The following is a 27,791-nucleotide window of genomic DNA, read 5'->3' as shown; positions in this document are numbered from 1 at the left end:
TTATCTATATAGTCACATGATGAAAAAATATTGATATATAGTAGTTCATAATAAACATCAAAATACGTTCTCTTCACTTCAGGGATCATGTTAAATATATACTCAAATGGGTAGTTTATATATCAGATTTATTGATATATTAAAAGCTAAATCACAATTATATACGATTCATTTTAATAAAAGATTTAAATTTAAAATAAAAAAAGGTTGGATTATAGTTTAATTTAGGTGTTAAAGCGTGTGGGATGAGAACTAGTTTACTATGCGGAGGATGGAGGTGATAGAGGCGGGGAGATCTGACAGCTGCAGACAATCCTGGTCCTCCCTCACAGTACAACACCGCTCAACTTAACCACCCACGCTTTAACCTAATACAAAAAATAAATATATATACACAATGGCCCCCAAGCAGCGAATGAGGATTGCTAACGATAAAGCCGCCAAGAACGTCACCCAGAGAGGAAATGTGCCTAAAACAACGGTAAGTTGGGTGTTGGTTACAGTTTACAGATTGTGGCATATTTTAACCATAAGGTGTGTTATTGGTGGTAGAATTTAGTTAGGGAGCTTCTCATATGCTATATATTAAATACTGAGAAAGTAGTGGATCATATTTACTTGAAATTAAACAGCCAGCATTGTTGTATTGTATGTAAATTATTCCAGGGTCACCACTATATTAAATTTAAAAGGTCACTGCTAATCAGTTTACTGGTGATGATACCTGACAAGAATGGCCTAATCTGTGTTACTTTATGGCCTTCTTTGTACATTGTTAGTTCAGGAGAAAACTGGCGATGCTTAGTAGGGTCACACCTGGGATTTGAACCCATGACATGAGTGAGATATTCACATTACTGCTGTACTACCAATACAGTGTTTTAGTTGACTGAATACAAAATGGGTAGTGAAACAGGGAAAAATCACATTGGATTTATGCATATTGGTAACGTAGTGGATATTTTGCCGTGATGGGCTAAGTTCCTACTAACGCTATTTTACCTTGAGTGTGCTCCGATTGGCTAAGTACCGTCTGCTCCCCGGCTGGGAAGTTAGGTAGGTTTCTTTGGTTGGTTAGGTCAGGTTCTAGTAAATATCACTTCTTTTATAAAAAGTCATGCACAACATAAATTTGGTTAGGTATGTTTACAGCTACACAATGATCGACACAGCTAAATAAGTGCCAAATGCCACCAGAGCCACTATCAAGTATAGTTCTCGCATTGTTTGCTGGTAATGGACGATTAGCCAATCAGAGGGCACTCATGGTAAAATAGTTAGGATTTAGCTCGTTATGGAAAAATACCCACTGCCTATTGGTAAACATTTAAAAGGGGACCCTGTTAGGATGAATAACTTTAGGAAACAATACTACAGAAGATAAGGTATATATTTTTTTTTTCTTTTGTTGTTCTTTGGATGATATTAACTCACCTAACTTCCTTCCCTGTGCATTGTCATCTGTTTTCATATCATCTAAACAACAACTAGAAAAAATGAACCATTTCAATCCACTATAAATCATAATACCCCCCCCCTCCCCCCGATGAGATCGTCTTTTGTTTCTTAACATGTAAGCAAAGACTGCAGACACTCCCTCATAGCAGACAATGTGAACCAAAGTATGGTTGCCGCGGGTGATCTGACGGTGCCATAATTACGGTAAATATTTTATTTCTTCGCCTACATAGCACGTAATTTATGATCGAAGGAGAGGCTAAAAAGAAAAAAATACTAGTACACTGTTCTTGCTACGACTTCATTACTCAGTACTGTATCAGCCAAACAACATCTGAAAATTTGGTGCAATTCCATAAAGTCCTTCTGATGCTATTGGTCTCTTCCACCTTTACCTTATTATGTAATTTATTTATATATTTTATTTGTAATTTTTTCCCTATCTATGATCAGGTCGAAATATTGTAAATTGGGATCATTATAACATGGGGTTAAATGGGATACATTCCCAGCCAGTTGGACACCTACATGTTTCACTGAAAATAATCCTATACTCTACTAATAATATACCTATAACACATTCAAACACTCACCACAACATTAAAAACAAGCATGGTCATCATTACATGTCCCCTTCGAGACTGAGGGAACTCTTGAAGGTAAGGTGGACACGTCGCTGACTTCCTCACAGCCTCTGGGGAGTCTCGTGCTGCTTCACATGTCAAGTTTCACTTCCAAAGACAATATTTTCCAGGGTGCCTTGACCCTCCCAAACATCTTAAAAGTTACACGGCTCACTTCAGTCACAAAAACAGCAAATGATGGCAACGTTATATACGGCCGACACTGCTCACATAATGTTCACAACAACAGAGGCAAAGCACTTTACAGTCGCATGAAACACCTTCACGGCCCCCAAAACAATGTGAACGTTAGTGGTGTCCTTTTACTGTGAGGTAAAGAAGAAAAAAATGATAAGTTACAACATTGATAGACCAATAATTGTTGAACCACATGATCAAGGCCATGTGCAATAACCATGGAACAAAACACTGGGTGGCGTCAGGTAGACCGCAGCTGACAAGTGAACCAATAGATGCTTCCACGTTGGTCAGACGATGACCATCGTTCATGTGAATTGTTTACAACATAACTGGGGGGGGGGTTGGTCTTGATAGATGGCCATCGTTAAAGTGAAATATCGTAGATGGGGAGATCGTAAATTGGGGAATACCTGTACCAAAAAAAAAGTGCCATTATTCTTATTTTGGCAAGTTGGCATTTTTCTTACATTCAGCTATAACAAGTACGTTAGGGTTGAGATATATCTTGAAATGGGGGTCCAATGACGTTCGCTATATACTAAATTGCAATATATAATTACATGTAATCAATGGGGAAAATAGGGTTAGGTTCCGGAGGCCAGTAAAAGTGAATAAACTTGACTTAAACGAGTTTATTTTCTTAATTGCTAAAGCACCAATGAACACTAGACTTGGGAAAAACAGGCTGTTTCAATATCGGTATTCAATACGAAGGAACACCGGACTCGGCAGCTGATGCGCTATCCCGGGAACACCAGACGCCACACTGCCTCCTACACCTAAAAAAATTGTTAGAGTATGTATTAAATCTTTTCCATTAAGCTTTCCATTCTCTTCACTTCACTTTTCACATCATTAGCAACCACTTTAACTAAAGTACCAATTAACACCAGACTTGGCAGGTGATGCGCCATCCAACGAGCCATCTCAGGAACACCAGACTCCACATGCCTCACACCTACATAAACGAACAAACCAAAAATATTAGTTACAGTATTAAATCTTTTCCATTAAGCTTTCCATTCTCTTCTCTTCACGTCACTAGCAACCCATTTACACTCGCCTTAGAAGTCGGAATCTGCTGACTCATCACTCGCGCCGCTTGACTCACAGCCAACCTCCTCCGCATCACGCGACAACTGCGTGCCTAAACACGGAACTGTAAATGAGACATTTTATTTTAGTGCATGTTTTCATACATATTTTTTTTCTCGCATGGAAATATGAAATAAACATGCCTAAATGAGTGTAAATGTGATAACTCGCCAACATCATCGGCTGCCTCTTCACCGCTTGAGTCGGTATGCGTAGCACCTGCCTGCACCCTTGACGGTCTTGCCTGCATCCCTGACAGTCCTGCTTCCTCCCCAGATGGTCCAGCCTCCGCTTCACCTGAAAATAACATGCACAGGAATCATTAAAACTGAATTTTTATCTTTGGCATAATGCAGACAGCTGAGAGAGTGGAGTGCATGTGCACAGAGTCTCGTGACCACTCACCACCACTGGACAGACCGGCCTATACTGCTCCTCGTTTTGTTCACTTTTTCAATAAAAAACCAAACAAACCTAAACTTGCCTGAAGAGTGAGAATGGGGCCGGAAGTAGGAAATGATGGACCTCTGTTTCTGGTTAGCTATCTTCCTGTCCAGCAGATGATTGTAGGTAGAAGAGAGCCTGTACAAGTTGTCTACATACTCTGTAGCCCTCTCCACATCAGGATCGTTGTCCCTAACACACTTGACGACGGAAGATATTAAGGATATGAATTCCTTAAGTTCTGTGATTTTCCACTCTTTCTTTACGGGTGGGGGCTGATCTTCGGCTTCCTCCTCCTCACGTTTCTTATTCATCTCTACTAACTCTAGGGCTTCTTCAGTCGTTCTTGGGTCGTCCATGCGCTCTTGAAGTTCGTCCACATCTTCTTCGGTGATTTCTTGGAACACTGGGTCTTTTATTTTCTTGCAAAGCAGAACTATTTCTCTTGAGATCTTTGTCCTTGGTAAATCCTTTGTAAAGTTTGAACATCAGGCCACAGAGGATGCCAAACACCATTTAGGGCTTGTTCAGAGAGGGATTTCCAGCTCAGCAACTTTAAAGGCAGCATCCTTGATTGTGAAATTTTTCCAGAAATGCTGGACAGTCAGTTCTTGGTTAGAACTCATTGCATCTGCCATTTGCTTCATTGTTGTCTTCAAGTACATTCATTTGAATATGGCAATGGCTCCCTGACCCAAAGGCTGAATAAGAGAGGTGACATTAGGGGGCAAGAAGAAATTTAATATTTTCGTTGATGTTGAGATGGGCCGAGTGACTACTGGCATTATCCACGACGATCAGTGCCTTGTCACATCTCCAGTCATCCAGGCTTTCTTGTTGGATTCCCATATGACTGGGAGCCGAGCTAGGAGCACATTTTTAAAAGCACCAGGTCTGGCAGCAAAGTGAATGACAAGAGGTTTCATGCGCCGAGTTCCTGCGGCATCAGCACAGACAAGCACTGTTATTCTGTCCTTACTGACCTTAAATCCTGGAGCTATGGCTTCTGCTTTCATTTAATACATCTTCGGCATCTTTTTCCAGTTTAGTCCAGTCTCATACTATTCCAGATTTGGTCTGGAGTATAGCCACCTTCCTCAACCACTTTTTTCAAATCCCTCTTAATTTTTTCCGCTGCAGCTGTGTCGGCCGATGCAGCTTCCCTTGACAGACACGCAGCGTAATTCGGCTCTTGATGAAGCTGTGAAGCCAGTCTTGGCTAACTGAATTTACATTCACTTGCTGGCTGTCCTTGCTGAAGCAGACGTGTCTGTATTTCTATTGCCTCATTCTTTATCATTGGACCTGACTTACGGCGTTGCTTGTTTTCAATCCATACCTTGAGTGCGTCTTCCATTTCTTGGTAAAGTGGTGGTCGTAAGTGTTGGGTAGTCTTAGAAACTGCTGGTGCAGCAAATGCTGCATGAATCTTGTCTGCCTTCTGTCTGATGCCACGAATGGTGCTTTCATTAACTCCATAGCGGAGTGCGGCAACAGGGGCGCTTGCTCCATGTTCAAGCTCGTCCAAATCCTCACCTTACTACTAATGTTGAAGGATTTTTCTTCTTTTTCTCACTTGAACTAAGTGGGGTACAGGTGCTCTTCTACTTAAGAACGTTCAACTTAGAAACTTTCAGAGATACAAACATCATCACTGAGGGGGGGGGTTACCTGCCAGAACAGGTGTTTAATGTGGATGAGACTGGATTATTTTGAAGAAAATTCCAGATAGAACAAACATTATCTAGGAGAAGAGTGAGTCTGGTTTTAAGGCTGTATTAAAGGGTATAGTTTTAGTAAATCTCGAATTTTTTTTTTTTTTTTTTACACAATGTTTGGTATCTACAAGAGTAAAGTTGGACTTACAAACAAGCCTCAGGAACGTAACTCGTTCGTAAGTAGAGGAGCACCTGTACTACTACCGGTAGTACGCTTAAGCATCTTGGTACAGTACACAGTAGTAGAGCACATGGTGACCTTCATTGGAGAGCGAGAGTGAAGCGTCTACATGCGGTGAGAGCCGATTCAAGACTTGAGCGGGCGTGGGTAAGCGTCCACATGGCGCCTCTGCCATGGCGATAAATTTTAAATATTTCCCTCGCGTAATTTTGTTTTCGTTATACAATACGTGTATAGGAAAATGTCGATAATTTTGGTAGCCGCGATATAATTTTTTTATATATAAAAAGTCACATATATCCCAACCCTACTTTACTGTACTGTATTATACAACATATATATTTTTTTCCAGAAAGCTGATGATGAAAATTATCCCGTGGGCCCATGGCTTCTTGGCCTCTTCATCTTTGTAGTGTGTGGTTCAGGTAAGATATTTTGAAGTTTAAACATTTGTTTACAGCTCAAGATTTTTAGATGAATGTATTTAACACATTTGTATACTGTAGTACAGTACTGTATATCCAAAGAAACGTAGTAGGCATGTTGGGCAAAGGAAGGCTGCTTACATAGGATAGCCTTTTGGCTCCAGTGCTTGGCTTTGAGCTTAAATTTCATAAATCAATTAATGAACTAATCACTTATCTGATGAAACTGAAATTTTCTGTTTTAAGAAATAAGGATGGGTTACATTCTAATTTTTTGCCACTATGATATCCAGAGAAAGACTAAACAAATACAGTACAAGTACTTAATTTTACAGTACGCATGTAGTTTTTTGTACATTAAACATTACTTAATTCTGTATTGCCTGTAAACTCTTTACACCTAATTATGTATCTCCTGTGAACTCTTAACACTTAATATATACTTTAGATCCATGATATGGCAGTATTATGGGGATATTGGAAATAGAGCACCAAATTTGGAGACGGTGTTTACAGAACAAAGCAACACAACACACTGGTGTTAGTACGTAACTATACACTTTGTGCAAGTGAAAGACAATAATACTTCATATAAGCACATTTTATTAAGTCTCTTAATTTACAGGGAGTCCCCGAGTTATGAATGGGTTACATTCCTTGACCCTGTTTGTAAATCAATTTATTCAAAACTCAGAACTGTTAATTTTGCAATTACTTACGAATAAAACCCATCCTTACCTGTAAAGTATCTGTAATTATAACTCGGAAATAACTATTACTGTGTGGAGGCACTGCCATATTCTTAATTACAAGCGAACGTTTGTGAGTCAAGCAAGACTTTTACTATGAATATAATGAGATCACATTCATAATTACATTTGTAATTTAGGTGTTCAAAGATAAATCTATACATCCCATATTAACTGGTGTCCTTGTTCGTCTTAAACATGTACAGTACAGGTACTGTGATTTACCATACTACACAGTGAACTTACTTAAGTTAAACACACTTCCATAAATTTCATCTAAGCCCTTTTTTTACCATTATACTGTATTCTTAAATTATAATTTTAAATGCAAACCCACTAGATATTAAGATATTTATATTTAAATCTACACACTACTGAATATTAGTAACAGGAGTGTTAGTTTTAAAACAGTGCATCATACAGCTGCAGCGTGCTTACATAGGGTCAAGTATTTGCAGTACATTAATAGTCCCTGTACTTGTACCAAAGGAGATTAAAACTTGAAGAAATGCTAATTGTATTTGTTCAAATAATAACCAATTGTATTTTTTAGTGAACCTGTACTAGTGTTTGTGTTGACTTACTATGCCGCAGCAAGTAGTCCAATTGATGAAGTAAATTACAGATAGCAGACGTGCTTCTTAATTGATGAGTGATGAATACGGGGACCCATGTTTTAAGGAGACTTTGGAGCAAAGGAGTTTTGTAGTGTTTGGATTGCCTGTATGCTTTTCTGTCATGGTTACCCCTTCAGAGGGGAGTTCCTTAGAGAGAGACCATAGATGTGAACTTAAAAAATAAATTCTCTTTCAGCTGTATTCCAAATCATCCAGTCCATCAGAATGGGTTGATCATCAAGAGAGGCAGTTGAATAAGAGGTTGTTGCTCCTCTTCAATTTTTGCCCCTAAATGTTGGCTCATTACTTGTGACAACATTTTGGACACCAGGATATGAATCCCAACACATGGACCTCCTACTGGATTGCTCTCTCACGGATACTGGACAATGATGGCAGAATGATGCGCACATTCATCTTTATTCCTTTCCATTTAGTATTAAGATACATGGGTTAAAATGTTACAACATTTAATTTGAGGGTCTTAGTTTAATTGGTTTTTGTTAATGTTTACTTAAGATCATTTGCTCTATTACTTTGATGGTTTCCACTATATGTATATTTGTATATAAGGAGTCTATATTTATATTGAAATGGAATACAACCCCTAAAGCTGAGTTGCAGTGGACTCCATAGCCTATATGTTAAGAGTTTTACATGTTGCCAATAAAGTAATATAGGGGGAAAATGTTTTATTTTATCCCATGTGCATTTTAATTCTCCTCTGTTGGGATATATAATTATTTTTTTTATTTTATGCAAAGTTTTTGTGGAGCACATCACTGAAACTACTCGACCAATCATATTTGTGTTTTTACAGGATAATACATGTGCAGCATATCAAATCTGTTTCAGAGGTATAAACCTCTGGAGCATAACTCACACGTTGATGCAGATATGTTGGTGAAACTTCATATGAATTTGTATCACCTAAGTGTGCTGAATGACAGTCAGGCTCTGTCAAGATCAAAACCTTGTTCAGGGCTTGCACTTTTCTGCATAGGGTTGAGGGTGACCTTTTCTAATTGCTTATAAATATGTAGCTATTAAATCTATTTAACCTTCGAGTTGTAGTTTTCTTTACAAAACTATCAGCCTAATTTCCAGGCTGGTCTGGTTCAATAATTATGCATTTTTTGGGTGCTGATCAGTAAATTAAATAGGTTTACAGTACTGGGTAAGTAATATGAACAATGAAAAGACCAACTTAAAAAATGTTTGTGGTATATGGGCCTCTACCGAGGTGAAAAAGTTTTGCCAGATATGCATTCACAAATGGATGGAACGGGCAAACCTTTGGCAGGGCATTAAAAGAGCACCACTGAACTCGTGGCACAGCAATGCATGCATTCAGAAATTCAGCACCTGCTGTAGTCGAGAAAAATTGTCATGTTAACTTTGGTACTGTTCTCCAAACTAGTGGTTTAGTATGTTCAGGATTTGTGGCATAGATAAAACAGGTCTTGTATACTTTGTCATTACATGGGTTGGATCTTGGAGGGGGAAGGTTACTATTCAAATGTTACAGTATCTGGTTGAAGCCAATCCAGAATTCTTGGCTTATCAATGTAAGCACCAGCTGAAATATTCAGATACAGTACTGTATCTCCGTGTTGACTAGTATCTGATAATGTGATAAAGTCCTTGTTATTGACACATGCTTCAAGTTGTAAACACCCTCCAAGTGACAGAGAAATGTCTGGTGTATCATGATAAACCACCTTTGGGGACAGAGTTCAATCCCACCCTCCCCATCCTAAGTGGGAGAAACCCTTTTTAAGGTATTTAAGTTGGTGGAAAGGTTACAGGACACCTTAAGGGAAACCTGGAAAAAATTCCCATTCCAGAATTTTGCATTATTTCATCCACAGAATTGACCAGAGTTGATGGATTTTTCTAGAAAATTTTCCGGAAGAATTCCGAGTAAAATTAAATTCCGGTTATCGGAAATAACTTGTTTACGAATAAGGTGTTGCCCTCTGAATGGAAAGTAGTTGCAAATAAATCTTAGAAACCATATCTTCAAAATTCACTGTTTATGTCTAAGTTAAAGGGTAAAAATGAGGTCTTAATTGGACATATCAATCAAACTAAGCAGCAATAAAATGGTAACTACAACCAGGAATAGATTGTAAGAAAATCATAAATAAATCTAAATACCCAGCTCTTCACCTCAATCCATTACATCAGTTTATGGTTGTACAAGTAGAGGATGGCCAAGAAATAACCAATACAGGTACAGTATACATAAAATTATGCTATATCATATGCAATATCCATCATTCGTACGAACACCATTCATCATACATCTTGTGCTACACTACATAAACATTTAAAAATATATATATTGTAGAGTGGGGGTATGCACATTATTTATACTGTGGCTAGTGTGTCTCGTGGAAGTTACTTCTCGCTCACTCGGTATGTATTTTCCTGATATGAATATTGCCTCTGTAGTTCCTGTACCTGGCATGAAACTACAGTAAGCTGCATTTTGTTTAAGTCCACAGCTCAATGTCTCCATAATCACGCATGCTCTTTGTGGCATCATACCAATGGTCAAACTTCTACCCTGAACCCAACTATGTCTGGTTCCTTCACTTTGGTCACATGTAGTTTTCTGTAGTTGCACTATTATTAACCTAAATCCACATAACCACAACACTTGTCTCAAATACTGTGCCTCATGTATTACAAGCTAATCACATAGCCCCAATATGTAAATAGGTTTTTGGACTTTCCAGTGACATGGCAGGGTATAATACTTGCCTACCTTCAGAGGTAACCTTGTTCCAATTTATAATTCTAGGGAATTCAGTTCTATCTGAAATTGCCCAACTCTTATAAACTTACCTTACATTATACTGTTCTAAGGGAAATCAAACAATATATATATCTTAGTTGACTGTAGGAAAATACACAGTATTGTATATATTGGACCAGTAAAATTTGTACAGCTCACAGATTGCTACGTTGCTGCTGTGGGGTATGGAAAATTTTAATAAACTACATTGTAAAACAAATACAGGTATATTAGTGTGTGTGTAATGGTAAAAAGAAAATATGAATCTTACAGACTACTGGTGATAAGGTAAAAGGAGTTAAAAAAATAGACATGTATGACAAACTAATAACAATTCAATGACATGTAAGGTCAAAAAACAATGTAAAAGAAATAAGATCGAAAGGAGAGAATGTGACTACATTAAGAATCAATATAATTTGTTTCTACATACAGGTTGACAATCCGAAATCCTTGGGGCCAGAGACATTTCGGAATTTTCGGTTTTCATTTTTTTTTTTTTTTTATTAGCCTACCCGGGCACAAGTCACTGATCCACATTGGGGCCTAGGGGGCAAAAATATTATAATAATAATTCGTAGGCCTAGGTTGTGTTTCTCACTTTTTTTATCTTTTTTCATTCTTGTATTTCTTTATTATTATTTTATTAATACAGTATTATTGTTATTATTATTATTATAAATTTTATCATTATTATTTTATTTTGGTGTACTGTATTTTTTTAATTAAAATTTTTTATTTACTATGAATAATTATTATTATAATTAGTATTACCATTACATTTTCGCCCCGATGTGGGTCAGTGATCTATGCCCGGATGGGCTAATCCCTGTTAATAATAATAATAATAATAATAATAAAAAAAAAAAAAAAAATGCTCCACAAATAACTTTCGGATTTCGGATAAAGGGTTGTCAACCTGTACAAATACTTGCAGATAGCTCTAACAGGAGAATCTACTTCAACAACTGCACATGATGATTATAAATACATTTTTTAATGAGACCCTAAATATTAATGTTAGTTTAAAATTAACATCAATAAATGACTTTGTATCTTTAATGGTTTTGTAGCACCATTCGAAATGATAATGTTATCCACAGCAGCTGAAGTAGAAACCTTACACAATGATGTTAGGGAAAACCAATGATCAGATCTTATCTCTCAACATCAAGAGTGGTGACAGCTGTGAGGTAGTTATGACACGTAAGGGAAGTATGAAGTAGTTGTCCTCCTCCTCCATTACTGACCATTCCTCCATTTGTACTTCCACTACACTGAACTTGGCACAACTCATTCAGTTCCCAAGCTGATCCTCCATCACTGTAAATATGAACAATAAGAAGCTGTTTCAGTATTTCCTCACATAGTGTCAACAAAATAGTGTGCAAAACTTCAGTTCCTTTTATTGGTTTTACCAAATACTGCATTGTACTGTACTGTACTTACCATAAAAAAATTAATCAATAGCATTGGGCTCTAATGGTAAACCCATTACAAAGCATGGGCCCAGGTTAAGAGTCAACTAGGGAAAAATGTTGACGGCACAGCCGAGAAAAAAAAAATAACAAGGAGAAAGTTGATCTCATACAGCCCAGTTATGGGAAGGAGGAAGTTGATAACACAGGCACAGCAATGAACCCCAAAATAAATAAATAAATAAACAATAATAATTATACCTCACTTTAGATTTGGGTTGTATTCATGAAAACCATATTGTAACCAAATATTTGTAAATAAAATTTAATTTATATATTACAGTAAATACTATTAAGAAATGAGATATATGTTCCTGGAGGGTGAATCACTTCTCAAACATGTAACAAAATAATGCTGAGCAACACAACACAATTGTATGCATAAAAATTTAAAATGCAGTGCTGTATACATAAGCAACAAATTAATGAAAAACAAAACTAATTTGTTTTATAGATGCCACAAACTTCAACTAAACATACACTTGAAACCTAGTGGTGGCATTTAGCTTCAAATACAGGTGAAGGGAGGTAGTGTTTGACCTTGACCCCATGTGACTGGAAATGAGAAGGTTGATCTTGCTTTGTTGTTTTGTGGCTGATTCAAAACAATGGAATTAAAGAGTGAGTGTGCTTACATATCAGCAAAACTATTTTTTCCTTCAGTGAGACAAACATATCAAGTGTCCACTTTCAAGGAGTCAGGTATGGTTATGAAGGGTTATCTAATTTTCAGGTCTCCAGTCATAAGCATTGCATCCCTGGTAATCTGGTTTTCTCCTAGCAGACTTACTGATTATACATGGGCTGCCCAAGACTGGAACTAAGTTAGAAATTTAGGTTTTTCCTGAAGTGTGATTTTATCATTATAAACTATGCATCCAACACCTTCCTCAGTATTCACTGTAAATTTACCAGTAGTTCATACATCACAGAGCCCAAAGGTTAAGTTGCCATGCAGAGAAGCCAATCTCTCTAACCTGACATTGAGTGAACAGGAGAGACAAAGGTGTTAAGTATGTTGTGTAAGCTTAAGAACACCTCAGATATCACATGAATTACCTAACAGATGTCTGTCTTAGATGGCCAGTGCGCACACAGCCATCACTTGAAGCAGAGACTAAGACAGAGGAGTCAGTTGACCAGCACAGGCCCACCATGGAGTCCAAGTGAGGTGAGACTTCTGTATTACCACTGCCAGTTTGTCCTCCAGCACACAGTTCAGTAAGCACACGTCCACCAGCCAGATCCCACACTGCAACTGCCCCATCATCACTACCTGAAGCTAGGTATCTGTCAGTTAAGAGAAAATGAACATTAAATTTTATTTTTTCATATTTTCTAGCAAAAAAGTTTAAGTGCAATGTATCTTGTATGAATATCTACTCTCAAAGTTGTACAAATAAAATATCCTGAAATCAAACTCATAATGCAATATTCATATGAATAACCAATGGAGGAAACATAATATAGTGTAATTTGAAATTATGACATTCTCTATGTAATCCTTCCATTAGGTGACCATGAAAAGTTCTTCTGAAGCATTTCACTTGTCACATAGCATTCATTTAGTTTACTACTGAAATGTTCTGCATTTCATAACTGGAAAAAATAAAATTGACAAAGATACAAATAATTAGAAAATTCAAGAAGAGTAATAAGTCATAGAAAGAGAACATTTTTCACAATTTCATGCTTTAAATACTGTATATGGAATAGAAAGATATTAATAAGTACTGTCAGACAACAGTAAATGTTGACTATCAAAGGAAAAAAATGAACTGGTTCTGTAACTGTGCTTTATAAATAAGTTGGTGCAGTATAAAAAAAACTCTGTGCAGTTACCAAGTTAAGCATAACACCAGATTCTCCATTTTGTTTTTGTTTTGATGATTTCAGCAATTACATTGTTGCTGATCAACTCAGTGCATTAATGCCCAATCAACCAATCTTACATGGAAATGAATGTACTACTGTATGACTCAAGGATTGGGACACCAAAGCACCATCGACAATGGTCAGGAGTCTTCTTTGTTCTTTAAAAAATAAAAAATCTTGGCACATAATTAATGCTATAAAGACCAAAGTAAGCAATATCTTTTATATCTTGTGTATGTCAGCTATAATATGCAATATATTTTATACCTTGTGTATGTCAGCTGACCACTGTGATAGCTCTCTTCTGGGTTATCTTTGCATTGTCAGTTACAGTTCTCTAAATACTTAAAAATTCACATATTCAACCTATCAAGCCAAAGGGTTGCATGGGGACAAAAGTTATGTCATTACTGTACCAAACTGAGGAAGGAACTGAAAAATTAATGAATAACTCACTTTCCATTTGGAGAAAATGATAAGGAGTTGATAGCAGCTTTATGGTGAAGGAAAATCCGTGCTGCATCTCCATCTGTTACTTGCCACAGCCTTATAGTCCGATCACAAGACCCAGTGGCGAGGTATGTGCCATTGGGATGAAAAGCCACACAATCCACAGCTTGGGTGTGACCTGCCAGGGTACGTAAAGGATATGTACAGTCAGTAGACCATATTCTAGCTGTGTTATCATATGAGCCAGTTGCTACATACATGGTAAGAGGACCAACAGCAACACACCACACAGGATAGTTGTGGCCTCTGTAAAGCGCAACTGCCTGGCCACTTTCAAGGTTCCATAAGCGCATGGTAGTGTCCTCACTGACAGATAAAAGGTGAGTTGAATCATGGGTAAAAGTAGTGTCAAGAACAGGTCCACTATGTCCCCTTAAAGCAAAGAGTTCTCCTCCACGATTTCTTCTTCTCCCACCATTCCTTGCCTCTGCTGCTGCTGCTGCTGCTGCTTCTTCCTCTTCTCTTTCTTCCTCTTCAGTTCCATCACCATCATCCTCAATCCGGGAATTATCACAAGCGAGAAGAGTATGTGATATTCCACCTCTGGGTCCCACCAGTGTGCTAGTTTTTCTAAACCCTACATTATGTACTGGAGGAGTTAATTTCCACAGTTTAATGACACTATCTTCAAACCCACATGACAGCAATCTGCCCTCTGCATTAACACTAGCACAACTCAGGCCATTATATGCATTGGAAACAGTATAAACACACACTGATGGAGAAGAAGGCTGTGCTATTTTTATGAGGGCCATCACATCTTTCACTTTTTGTAGCTCCTCCTGGCTACAATCCATTCCATCAGCTGTGGCTGCCGCTGTATCTGATGACATAGACTCTGGTGTGTGACCATTAACCAAAGCATTTGATGAAGTGGAGTTTGTTTCTGGACTGCGAAACACTGCTCCTGAACTGCCAGCACCAGAGTCATCCACTTCTACTTCTATATAGGTATTGAAGATCTGAAAAATTTAATAAACGACATGCCAAGGTTGTAAAATTATTCTTAATCATATTTTATTACATATACAAAAATAGAATACTGGTTCTTATATGAATGTTTCTGATAAATCTCACTGAACCCTCACAAATTGAATACAGTACCGGGTATTCACAATTTGATATTTCAGGCTAATATATTTTGTGTCCATCGAGATGATGATAATAATAACAACATGAAACACATACAAATATAGATGAAATATATTTAAAATACAAATAAAAGTTATGTGCATAACCTGCATCTCATAGGTATTCCTCAACTGACCATCCACCACTTTGACCATCATGATGATAATGCTAATACAAATACATACTGTGTCTATATTACTCAAGTTTTGTTCATGATCAAATTTGGATTTGACTGGTGAGCCTAATCTGTTATAATCCTGTTGATCTTGTGATACCTTAACAGATGGTCGACAAGTTGACAGCAGCTTACTACAGTAATATCTATTATGAACAGTGCACAACAGTGACCCATTACCTGCCAGAGCATATGGTTCTGGATGTCACAGTTAAGTCCTATATACTGTAGGCTCCCTCTAGGCACCTGATCCAGTCCAAGTCTCTGATTCTTGTTAACTGCTCTTGTAATTCACCTGTACTCTGTTGGCCAACTTTCTGTGTAATTCAGTGCTGCAGTACTATATTCATTAAGTCTCAGTGTTCCTGCTCAATGCTGTGAAGACTGGTCAGTGTGACAATGCTGCACTCCTGTGAGATGTTACAACATGATAGCCACACTAAGCTGTCTTTTTATCATAAAAAAGTTGTGCCTTGATAATAACCAAGAATTAAGAGGGCATCATCAGGTCTTGCTAGCTAAAAGGGCTCTTGAAAGTCCTACATATAATGCCCAGTTCCCACTCATTAAAAGTGTGTGGGTGATCGGAAAGGCATCAAGCAATAAAAGTTGCTCCAAATTTGCCTGATGGCAACCAGGACACCATGCCATAAGATAATCACAGCTATTCCATGCAAGCATGGAAAAGGGTATGTAAAACAGTGATGATGATAACACTGAACAGGTGAAGCACCAAACAAACACACAAATGGAGCACCTGTAGCAAAATCGGGTTCTCGGTGGCTTTGAGGTATCGCAAGAAGTACTCCAGAGTCAGCTCACTCAGCCGGACCAGATACTTGCCACTCCTGTAACAAACACATACATGTATGTTATTACTATCGAGTGGTTAATGACAATGGATGCACTGCTGATTAGTAATGCTAGGTTGTGTGAAGCAATAGCAAAATCCCTGATTTATATATTGGAGCCTTGATATGGAAAAAAAAAAAACTAAAGCAGAATACATTTGCTTTAGTAGTAAGAGTACCCTGTACTGTAAATGAATGGCATAAAAAGTGGAGAAAGTCTGCATTTGTTTTTATGCTAACCACCATGTATTAAAGGAGAAAATGGTATGTAGTACTCGTAATGTGAAAATTTATATTAACATGAAATTTATTGTAAATCCTATCACTATTATAATTATTTTTATGATGATATTTTACTTGGTAACCTTAAACATGCTTTCTAAAGTGAAATAAAACAGATGTACAAAGCTTCAGATAGTTCTATAGTACATAGTACTTTTGCATCTGCTCTCACATTGGAAAACCACCATATAGTACTGTACCAGAATGACCTTTCCCCTCTCTAAGTTCATCAAGGCAATTAATCTTCAGGTAGTATATTTATACAGTATCATCATATTCTCTTTTAAGAGAAAAATGGGCACTAGCCATTTACTTTGTGTATAAAGAGGACAGGCTCAGTGGGGCGAGTTGTGAGTACAGTACTGTTCTATACAAGTATAAATGCATTGCTGTTATATACTTTTATTTTTAAGTTAAGTACTCATTGGCTTTGATGGGTTATAAATTATAATGAAATATGAGGGATGACATTCTTTCTATTAAAATACTGCATTTTGTGGTTCTTCCTCAAACTAAAACCATAGTCATTATACTGTAATTGGGCGAAGGGTTTCAAAACCATAGCAAGTAAAAATAAACCCTTGTATAAAGCATAAAGTTAGCAGGCTTGTCATCTAGTAGGTATTACTTTATGCCCTCATACTAACCCCACTGAAGTATAACCAAAAGGTTAATCTGGAACCCTGGTACTCTTTAGGATTTAGTGGAACTCCTGGAAATTTGGACCAAGAGCTCCTACACTCTTAAATTTTAGGTAATTGAAGGCCCTGGTAGAAGTTGATCTATGAAATTATGTGCCTACTTGGGGCATTTAATTGGATTTTAGGGATATTTCCATATAATTTTCCCCCAAAACACTGAAATGACTGATATTTTTTAATTATAGCAACATATATGGCCTTTAAAGTCCGCAAAGGGAAAGCTGATTGACAATAATGTGGGACAACCATTGGTGAGGGAAACAGGAAACAAGAAAGAGGTGGAAAAATAAGGGCAGATGATGAGACAAGACAATATTAGCCATACTGTATATGCAGTGAAGAAGTGTATTGTCATCGTACAGCACATACTGTACTCACACATTAATAAAAATAATGAAATATTTACAAAGCTTGATACTGTATCTGAAACTATTAACAAAGTGACAATATTCTCTTCTACTGATATGAGGTAGATAATTACACATACAGATGCTTAGTTATGAAGGCCAGCTTAACAAAGAATAAAAAAAAAATACTTACTTGAGATTCTGAATGATTGGAGAAGAGTTCATATCCCCAGATGTACTTATGTTTGCAGCACTTAAAACTTGTGACAATGTGTTTTCATAGTCTCGGTTCACTAAGAACACCTGTGGAAGAATAACATTTCATTACAAAATTATGTAAAAGATTACCATAGTCCTAACGGCAATATGAAAGAAAGATGATCCAGTTAGTATACGGCAGGCAGACCCTGATTTATGAAGGAGTTACTTTCCTGAAAAACCTTTTGTAACTCTGGGGTTGTTTCATTAGTAAGGGAGCAAAAGAAAAAAAGAAAGATCATGACTTCGAAAATTGGTATAACAGGGCAACAAAAATTGGGGTCTGCCAGTAATTAAAAGGTTTTATAGAAAACAATGGAAATACTGTAATAGTAATGAGGCAACAGTCACTGAATGCCTCATAGATCTGCAGCTCAACTAACTCAACACAGCTGGGGTGGTTACTTTTGAATTAGGATACTGTATTTAATTTTAAGGTAATAAAATGGGGGCGAAGGTGTGGCTATTCGGGGAGGCTGGAGGCCACATTTTTGGAGAAAAAAAGAAAGAAAGAGGATATACACTGCATAAAACAGAAAGAAGAAGGAGAATATATTTTGAATAACAGCTAAAAGTTACAGAAGAGAGAGAGTGATGTGAAACTGAATTATTTAAGTCATGTTAGATTGAATAGTGTCATAAAAGAAAAGTAAAAGTAATGAAGGAGGAGGTGGGACTGCCTTAAGGAAACACAAGTATGATCTGGCACCAAGAGTAGTTAGCATTACTGTAGAGAGTAGGGAAAGCTAGGGTGGAGTAATTTTCATACATAAATGTAAAGAATATGGAGTACAGGAAGCATTATTAAATACAGGGTATGCTTCTGAGTATATAAATGAAAACAGGAATAAGATAAATACAAATGTATAATAAATTAAAGAAGGGTTCATTAAATGAATGTATGGTCATAAGCCATAACAACATAGGTGAAAACTACTGGAGTAAAGTATGATGCAGATGACATAAATGGCGAATTGGACAACTCTAAACACTCATGGATATACAGTATACTGTACAGGAGATCCCCAGGTTGCATACAATCAACTTATGAACATACGCCTATACGGACGAGGTCCCATAAAAATATACTGTAAAGTTACATTTTTTTTAATGGGGATTAGCCCACCCAGGCACATTAGACAACACATTATGCTTCCAATATCTGCCCAGGTGGTTGTACCTCTCTGTTTGATAACTGCCTACTACCTTTACCTGATGATTTATTTTTTACTTTCATTTATTGTATTTTGTCATTCTATTTCATCTTTTCTCTTAAATTAAGTGATTTTAGATGTACAGTATATAAGGACTCAGGCTATGATACAGTGGGATTTAAAAAAAAATTATCTAAGTACAGTATGCACATTGGGTATGTATTTCGACCTATGTACATTTTCAACTTATTTATTTTATTTTGTTCTCACTCACAGGGTGAAACAACATCATTAAACCCATGCATGTTAACCTGTTCACTCAGAGGATGCCACTTTTAATATTTCATTTGGGAAATCTCAGAGGACTTTATTCAGAAGAAATATACCGTAGATGAAAAAATGCACTCCATCAACCACACTACATTCTCACTAACTGGGGAGGGAAATACCTAATAGTTTTTCTTTTCCTGAAAATAGGTAGAATGAGGCCATTTGCAATAACCTGGATTAAGATCTTGTTGTAATTATGAGAAGAAACTACATCTGCAGCAGCATGTACTCTCCTGTCCAATGTAACCAGATAGTATAGCACCCCTGCCACCCCTTCTGACACCAGATTGACACCTGTGACACAATTCATAGAGACCTTTTGTTCTTCTATTGACTGGTATGATAGGTGGGCAAAATAGATTCTTAAAGGGAAAAGTGCAAAACAAAGCTACTAGCTCTAAGTACTACAAACTTGTGACAATTCTGACAAGTTCACTTGCATACTTAGCCTGAAGTACTAGTATTACTCACATCTTGTCTAAGTGACCCCTATATATGTATATATGACTTTTAATATAAATCTATCCCAGAGTGTGACTGAGGCAGATAGCCCAAAAAACACTATAGCACCTGATAATGAGGACATAACTTGTAATGACTGCTTTTGGCACCATTATAATGGGTCCTTCTGACACCATTGTAGTGGATACCATTGACACCATTATGAAGATATATTAAGAGTTATAGTAGGAAGGATTGCAAAGTGAGGAAAATTGGTGGTGTGGCACAATTCAGTAGTTATTTAGAGATCACTCATTACTAACTTTTGTTCTTCTATGAGAGATGAATACTGTATTGTTTCTTTACTCACAATATGATAGGTGGGCAACCAAAATACTGTTAAAAACTACATTCCTATTAAAAACTTAAAGGGAACCCCCTCACCTGGTAGTGCTTTATGAAAAACTTTTTGGCAACTTGCCGTCCTGTGCCAGCTACTAGCTCTAAGTACAGGTGGATGAAGAGTGGGAACAACACTTGTGACAATTCTGACCGACAAGGTTCACTTGCCTCCATCATCCATGACTTGAGCCTGAAGAAACCATATGAAGACTAGTATTATTGCTCTGAATTTATCACATCATTTAGTTGTACACTAAGTTTTGACCCCTATATACTGTACAGTACTGTACATTTGATCATCCACTAATAATAACATTCTGCTTTTAATAAAGGCTATAATCTCACCAACAACGTAATTTTCCTTTCTACTAATCCTCATACAGTAAATATAATCTGACATTAGCATGATCACTGTACAGGTACTCCCTGACTTACGACGGGGTTAGGGACCGACATCCAGGTCGTAAGTCGAAATGGTCGTAAGTCGGAAATGCTTAAATAACACATAGAAAATCGAAAATTTGGGTCTCTTTTTCTTCTAAGCACCACAAAACACTCACTTTTACACTTGCCAGTCATTTTAAAGTGAATTACAGATGAAAATTTTGTCTTTGTACTGACTTTGGGACTCAAAAATACATAATTTGACCACATTTTGGTACAACTGAGGCGGTCGTAAGTGCGGGTGGACGTAAGTCGAGTCGGTCGTAAGTCGGGGACTACCTGTATTCTTATCCTTACTATTACTACAGTTAATATGCAGAAATGATTTGATATTAACATTGCAGACTGTATTCAGGATATTGTATTTTTAAACATTTAAATATCTCTTTACTATGGAAGCAGAAGTAAAATACTGTACGTACTGTATAATTATGTAGTGGATATTCTACCTCAACACATTTCATACAACATCTTAATTTATGTTTAATACTTTTAGTCTCTGATTAGTTGCTAAATTTTCATGAATACCCTGTATACCTATAGTACATGTATACAATATGAAGCCTCTCTGGTGAGGATCTATATATTTATATGTAATATTTTTCCAAATAAAAGACCATTTAAACAGCGGATACTTTTCTTCAACTGTTGGTTTAGGCCATGTCATTTACATATTGTATACATTGTACTGTATACATCTTTACTCTTAGGGTTGGGCCGATTACTGATTAATCAGTGGTCAATAATCGGCTGATTATTAAGAATTTTAAATCTGATTAATCTTCATGAAATTATTTGTACCACAAAGTTAAAGACATCACCCTAATGTTATTTTCGACTTAGTTTTGCTACCCACCTGCCATCTCCTATATAGGGAGCAAATGGTTTTAGTGATTTCCCACCCTTATAAAGTCTAGTTTTGTGTAGTTGTAATTTGCAACATCTCATTCTGTACATCCTGGTTGTAATTTGTTAGAAATTCCCATTTCTCTTGTTTTTTGTGGTCATTCTAGATGCTAACAGAAATGGTAGTGTGAAAAAATGTACCTGTCCTCTCAAGCCCTATCCTAACTTCTCAGTAACAGTTTGTTTGGGACCTCAGTGTCTAAATATAATTATAGTTTGTACAGTATTTACTTAAAATACTATACCGCTTTTTATTTTTTAATTCTAATAAAAAATACATATGTGTTGGTGGTATTTGTATTTTGGTTTCTAAGTCGCACAAAGACATATCCCGAGCTTGCCTGAACATGCACTTGCAAGAAAACATGACACACCAACACCGTATGATCATCAGCCTTAGCCTGAAATCTGATTTTTTTTAGCCTATGTAGACGTATAGATTAAATGATTATGTGCTGTAATATATAAGTTGAAATATTTCACATTTCTTGATTGCAATAAAAGACAATTTTGTCTAATTTTCTAAATTTAGAGTTGCAGCAATATTTATGTAGAATACTATAAAATAAATTTAAAGTTGAATTTTATGTTACTTTGGTTGAATAATCATGATTGATTCTTTGTCTGATATCAATGGGGTAACAAAATATTTTTGGTCCAAGTCAGGTAAACCAGATATACAACGTCAGTAAAGGGCTTGAATGTAAAAGTTTTTTGTTTGTTTTTATGAAAAGTAAAAGATGATGAAAGAATTTGTTTTCTTATTTTCATTGTTTTCTGTCTGTCTATATTTTTAATATGTTCCATAATATGGAAAATGGAGTAAAAATAAATAGAAGGAGCACATGAAACTAATATAAAAGCTTTGGAGAGACATCAGAGTTTTGACTAGATCACCATACTGACATTAATACCTTATACGTACTGGTAAATATAAAATTACAGAGATACTAAACTTCCAATAATCGGCCCGATTAATCGGTCAAAAGGCCAATTACTGATTAATTGGTTCAACCCTATTTACTCCTAGCATTGGGAAAGTGTTCATGCCTTGCCATCTTTCTTAAGGTATCAATTGCATTACTATAAGGTGAAAACATGTGGGAAACATTTTAATAAACAACTGGTTCTTATGCAGGGGTACTGTATTTGTATAATATGGAGTTAAAAGTTTTCCTTTTTCATGGTCTGAAGCATTACTTATGAATGTTGTACATATTATAGAAGTTGCTTTACAAACAACATACGGCAATTATTATTATTATTATTATTATTATTATATATATATATATATATATATATATATATATATATATATATATATATATATATATATATATATATATATTATTTTTTTTTTTCTCTCTCTCAGGATTAGCCTACTAGGGCACAGGTCACTGACCCACATCGGGACCTGAGGGTGAAATTATATTTATTATTATTATCATTATTATTATTATTATTATTGTTATTATTATTATTATTATTATTATTATAATAATAATAATAATAATAATAATAATAATAATAATAATAATAATAATAATAATAATAATTTTCTGTGAATACATTTTACTTAATGAAAATGTACGGGAAAGGTACCACACCTTAGTTAAAACTTTTGAGTTAAAAATAATTGCTTTTTGGTACAAAGATACTTTCTGGTTTGATAAACAATTAAAGGTTATGGTGATACTTTTCAAGATTTTATCCTAATTCATCTGTACAGTGTGTTCATAACTGTCATAGTACAGTATATAATACCTTATACTTTGGTATATTCTACTGACTTCATCCACATAATTCTCTTTTTTTACACTCACCCAAGCCCATAATATACTTGTTTTATCTCAGTTTAATTTAGCACTTGTTGCTTCCTCAAACCTTTCTATTTCTATTAGACTAGTAAGATACAAGTGACATATATTGCAGTGACTGATAATCTTACAGATTAGTACTGAAATCCTGTACCAAACATAAATACAGTACGTATATTAAAAATGCATAAGAAATTACCTGAAAACAAAAACAAATGCTACAAAGAAAAGGACTCACCTGACATACTGATGATCAATATGTGAATGGTGTGTTGAGGTGGTGGAAAAAGTGAAGCTATTAGGAGTAGAGGGAGAAACAAGTCCTAACACTCCTGCTTGCTGTTCTGTAATTGTTCCTCCTGATGTTACACTCTGCTGGGTAAAAATAAATTTAATTAATACCTCCAATGGTAATGTACACCCACTAAAAAATTATTCGGGACCCGTGTCATATTGTATCACGCCGTAAGGGTGCCGAATAATTTTTTTAGTGGGTGTACATACTGTAGACTGTTATGGCCGAGTAACAGATTAAGGTCTTCAATTAATGTGTGATATGGGAATCATACTAAAATATTCAAGTACCTTGTACAGTAATACCTCTGTCAAAGAAGTGGATGCATTCTATGACTTCACTTCAGAGTCAGAAACTTCGTTAACAGAGGTACTGTAGATATAACAGGAGGCATAGGAATATATGTCAGGACTTAAGAAAAGGGGATACAATAAGAAAACATCATTAAACACAAATAAAAATGTTTTGATTGCCTGATGACATTATTTCAAAACAATTTAACAAAACATAACACCCTTGTTCAGACTCAAGGTGACTGATGGAGCAATAGAACTCGGGGAGTCATAAATTTAAAAAAATGTATTTTCAATATCTTTAAAAATTAATTGTTAGATTATATTTTGCAAGCTTTGGTATAAAGAAGCTTCATTTCCAGATACTGTAATTCATTAATAGAGGTACCAGTGTTACTGTAGTTCACAATTAATTTAGAAATAAAGTTCTGGCAGAGATAAAATGAGATAATCACCTGGGTAATACTTTGGAATGCTTGTGGAAATAAATCATAAACTTAGATTTTTCTAATAAAAGCATCTTCTTTCTTATCTTGAAATGACAAAGAATTAAAAAAAATTATATTTTTGTTATAAATAATGAACTTTCCTTTATCACATACACTCACTCCAAAAGGTATCATTATGGAGGGGTCCAATGAATTTCAAAGTAATCAATGCAACTCCTGTTGCCTCAGCAGGGTTGTCAAAATCCCTCGTCCGTTGTGTCATATTTTCTTACACAATATCGTAAAGATATATTTTGGAGTGAGTATATAGCCAACAACATTTCTGGCACTCGATTTAATGACAAATGCCCCCCAGCAAGTAATCAAATGCTACGTGATTGAACACTTCCCAGTGGCCTTTCCTTATGAATTGTCAACATGTCTAACCTAAACTTACCTAATAATATAATGTATGTACTACTGTACTTCCAGCCTAGGACAGGAAGATAAAGTACTGTAGGCTCATCTTATTTCAGATAAATGATATAATGTAGCTGAAAGTACTATTGTACATGGAATAGTCACTGGCAAACATTCATGTACCGGTAGTCATGTAAACAACGAAAATGGTATCAGCAGGACATTGTGAGTAGACACAGGTTATGTTCATGACATAAATAATGATATGAAAATTGCAGTTCCTTGCCATTTTGCGGGATTTTTATTTGAGGTATGAAATTGTCATCAATAGAAAAATATTCTAAAGTTGCTGCTTTCCCTGCACAAGCATTTTTAAATATTATCACTATTCTTACCAATTTGTTCTGGTGCCAAAGGTAGAGTGGCACATAGCCTCTCATGTTTCTTAACATTTTGGCTGCTGGAAGTTTGGTTAGTTGAATAAAATTGCCTGGTGGTAGCCAGAATAAAATCCTAAAATGCGGGAATTGTTGCAAGGGGTATTAACCATTTGGCTGCTACGGGTATCCCTAAATTGAATAAAATTGTATAAGCAGTCGATAGAATAAAGTTTGAGAATTGTCGCAAAAGAGTTAAATGAATTTACAGACACTTTTTCCTCCTGGAAATAAGCAGCTGACAGTTGCCTTACTGTTTACCATTGTTGTTTACCTGCACTGTCTCGGACCACAGGAAACTGTATATTCCCACGGCCTTCATGCACTGAATACCTGTACCTACATTGTCTATAATCATGCTGAACTGTATTACTGCATAGTTTACAAACATGGTTACTTGGGGTATCCAAATTGTAAACTTGTATGACAATTTTACTGAATAAACATTAGGTAATAGTGGAGCAGACGGCTAACACCAGATGTTCTTTGGATTATTGTAAGTAATAAATCCAAAACGACAACATTTTATTTTAATTATAAATATTATATTTTTTACTTTTTATCAATTTACGATCATAAATCACCTATAGCAGCAGGGTATGATGGATGAGGGAAATTGCAGGATAAAACATTGCAAAAAAAAAATGATTATATGACACCAAAATGATGTCTACTTTTTTGTACGTAAAGAAACAAATTTTTTACCATAAATATTCTGCCAAAAAAATTTGCCATGTGGGTGAGTGTTGTCCTCTGCACTTTGTTTGTTTCAGTGCGACAACCGAGGCGCTTGGTCCGAGCGTACTGTAACGTCCACAAAAAAAAAACGTAAAATTACACCATAGCACTTCAAAAAAGTTGCTTTCATTATTACCAGATATCAAATTAAGTTCTTTCTGTTTAATATGACAGGGACCCACCACCAGGCTTGGAAGTTAGGTAAGGTTAGGTCAGTTTCTCTGGCTAGGTTGGTTTTATTACCTACTATCATTCAAAGAACATCTTTGGAAAAAATAACGAAATTGAATAACTCCTTCTGGTGTTAGCTGTCTACTCCACCTTTACCAAACATTATTATTATTACATTATAATGAAAATTATTACTCCACCAACAGAATTTCATTATATACATTTCAACAAATGTTTTAATGAAAATCTTGAGTAAAATAGAACATTTTCAAGGAAGGCGACCCTGAAATACACCTTGCCCACTTTTTCTCAATTACTGCACTATGAAATCCTGTATAACTTTAGATTTTAAGACAAGTTTCTTGTAAATTTACTGCTAGCAGACTTCTACTGGAATCTGATTAATATACGGTACTACATGTGACTGTCACCGGTTCGGTAATTATGGGAGTGTTTTTAGACACAGTTTTGTAAATTGATTACTTTCACTTCTATTAATTTTCTTGGGCAAATGCTTAGTTTTCTAGATATAGGTGAGTTAGGATAGCACTGTTACAGTCATTTCATCAGCTGTGATATACGAGACGTGGCTGTCAGCAGTTTGGTAATTATGAGGGTGTTTTTAGACACAGTTTTGTACGCTGATTACTTTCAGTTATATTAATTTTATTGTGTACATGCTTAGTTTTTGGTATTAATTTAGTTTCGGTCGTCCAAGGAATCGGTTAGGTTACATGTTATTTTGGATATCTAAATACTGTACAGGAAAGACAGAAACTTAAATTTTACCTCGTTTTCTAGATATCATATAGGTGAGTTAAGATACGGGTTGGGTTGGGTTGGGTTATGTTAGGTTAGCACATGATTTCTGGTGGTAACCGCCCTAACCTAACCGAAACTTAGCTACTATACTAAACTGACCCATACATTTTTAATATTTTTCCCCAATATAATACAGTATCTTCTATTAAATCACTGAAAACTGGGTATTTTTAAACCCATCTTCAATGAAAAACAGCGGACGGTGATGTTACGAATAATTACCAGGAATTTTACCTGTAAACTATTGCTGCAATAAAAAAGGGCTAAACTGAACATTTACTTAAATATGAGCAGTTTATAATGTTTAAGATATACTGTACATCAGATATGTACATTAATAACATGGTTCTGAAGGATATTCATGTAAAAAGCTTTCCCTTTTGACACACATTGTCAAGGACTTCTCTTTAATTTTGGAAAGATTAAATACAATCTAAGTAACACTGATGACGTGAATAAAACACATTATTAGTTAAATTATAGAAAGAAAATGCAATTCCCAATTTTTTCAAGTTTCTACTGATCATGTGTTCAAGGAGGACTATATTTCAACACAGATACACATGTTTAGGGCAACTGGGTGTACATAACCTTTACTACATACCTCCAAATTTCTCCTCTTTAAATAGTCATTGACATTAGCCATTACTTTCTCTGTCCTCACTTTCTTCATTTTCTAATTCATGCTGGACGTCATATTCGAATTGTTCCCCAGCTGATGAGCCGACATGTTTACCTCACACACGGCTGCCAACCGGTGCCTCTCAGTTA

At 35.9% G+C, this 27,791-nt stretch overlaps 2 protein-coding genes across 5 annotated transcripts; one reads left to right on the top strand and one right to left on the bottom strand.

Moving 5' to 3' along the window:
• The first annotated feature begins 277 nt into the window (after positions 1 to 277).
• On the top strand, positions 278 to 8,578 carry LOC121865609 (stress-associated endoplasmic reticulum protein 2-like). The gene is made up of 3 exons (XM_042365131.1): positions 278 to 481; positions 6,073 to 6,145; positions 7,708 to 8,578. The coding sequence occupies exons 1-3, from the start codon at positions 398 to 400 to the stop codon at positions 7,743 to 7,745; spliced, it is 195 nt and encodes a 64-aa protein (XP_042221065.1). The 5' UTR covers positions 278 to 397; the 3' UTR covers positions 7,746 to 8,578.
• Positions 8,579 to 11,165: 2,587 nt separating this feature from the next.
• Positions 11,166 to 27,771, bottom strand: LOC121865604 (TAF5-like RNA polymerase II p300/CBP-associated factor-associated factor 65 kDa subunit 5L). Of its 4 annotated transcripts, none has more exons than XM_042365118.1 (9): positions 27,625 to 27,771; positions 25,995 to 26,093; positions 23,655 to 23,791; positions 20,292 to 20,439; positions 17,858 to 17,967; positions 16,241 to 16,331; positions 14,124 to 15,139; positions 12,852 to 13,082; positions 11,166 to 11,637 (listed from the first exon to the last, which is right to left on the bottom strand). In XM_042365118.1, exons 1-9 carry the CDS (start codon positions 27,691 to 27,693, stop codon positions 11,472 to 11,474), a joined length of 2,067 nt encoding a protein of 688 aa, XP_042221052.1. In that variant the 5' UTR covers positions 27,694 to 27,771; the 3' UTR covers positions 11,166 to 11,471. The 4 variants fall into 4 exon arrangements, with proteins under 4 accessions (XP_042221052.1, XP_042221054.1, XP_042221055.1 ...); XM_042365120.1 differs by having other exon boundaries at positions 23,655 to 23,788; XM_042365121.1 differs by lacking the exon at positions 25,995 to 26,093.
• Positions 27,772 to 27,791: the final 20 nt, after the last annotated feature.

The sequence above is a fragment of the Homarus americanus genome, unplaced genomic scaffold, assembly GCF_018991925.1.
Source record: "Homarus americanus isolate GMGI-L3 unplaced genomic scaffold, GMGI_Hamer_2.0 scaffold9358, whole genome shotgun sequence".
NCBI classification, from domain to species: Eukaryota; Metazoa; Arthropoda; class Malacostraca; order Decapoda; family Nephropidae; genus Homarus; species Homarus americanus.
This window is presented reverse-complemented; position numbering and strand designations above follow the sequence as displayed.

Excerpts from the sequence above, each read along its gene's own strand:
- LOC121865609 (XM_042365131.1), top strand. The coding sequence starts at position 398 with ATGGCCCCCAAGCAGCGAATGAGGATTGCTAACGATAAAGCCGCCAAG. Across the intron at positions 482-6,072 it reads GAAATGTGCCTAAAACAACG|AAAGCTGATGATGAAAATTA; the intron begins GTAAGTTGGGTG and ends ATTTTTTTCCAG. Across the intron at positions 6,146-7,707 it reads CTTTGTAGTGTGTGGTTCAG|CTGTATTCCAAATCATCCAG; the intron begins GTAAGATATTTT and ends ATTCTCTTTCAG.
- LOC121865604 (XM_042365118.1), bottom strand. The coding sequence starts at position 27,693 with ATGAAGAAAGTGAGGACAGAGAAAGTAATGGCTAATGTCAATGACTAT. Across the intron at positions 23,792-25,994 it reads TTTTTGGCAGAATATTTATG|CAGAGTGTAACATCAGGAGG; the intron begins GTAAAAAATTTG and ends ATTTTTACCCAG. Across the intron at positions 17,968-20,291 it reads TTTTCATAAAGCACTACCAG|GTGTTCTTAGTGAACCGAGA; the intron begins GTGAGGGGGTTC and ends ATTCTTCCACAG.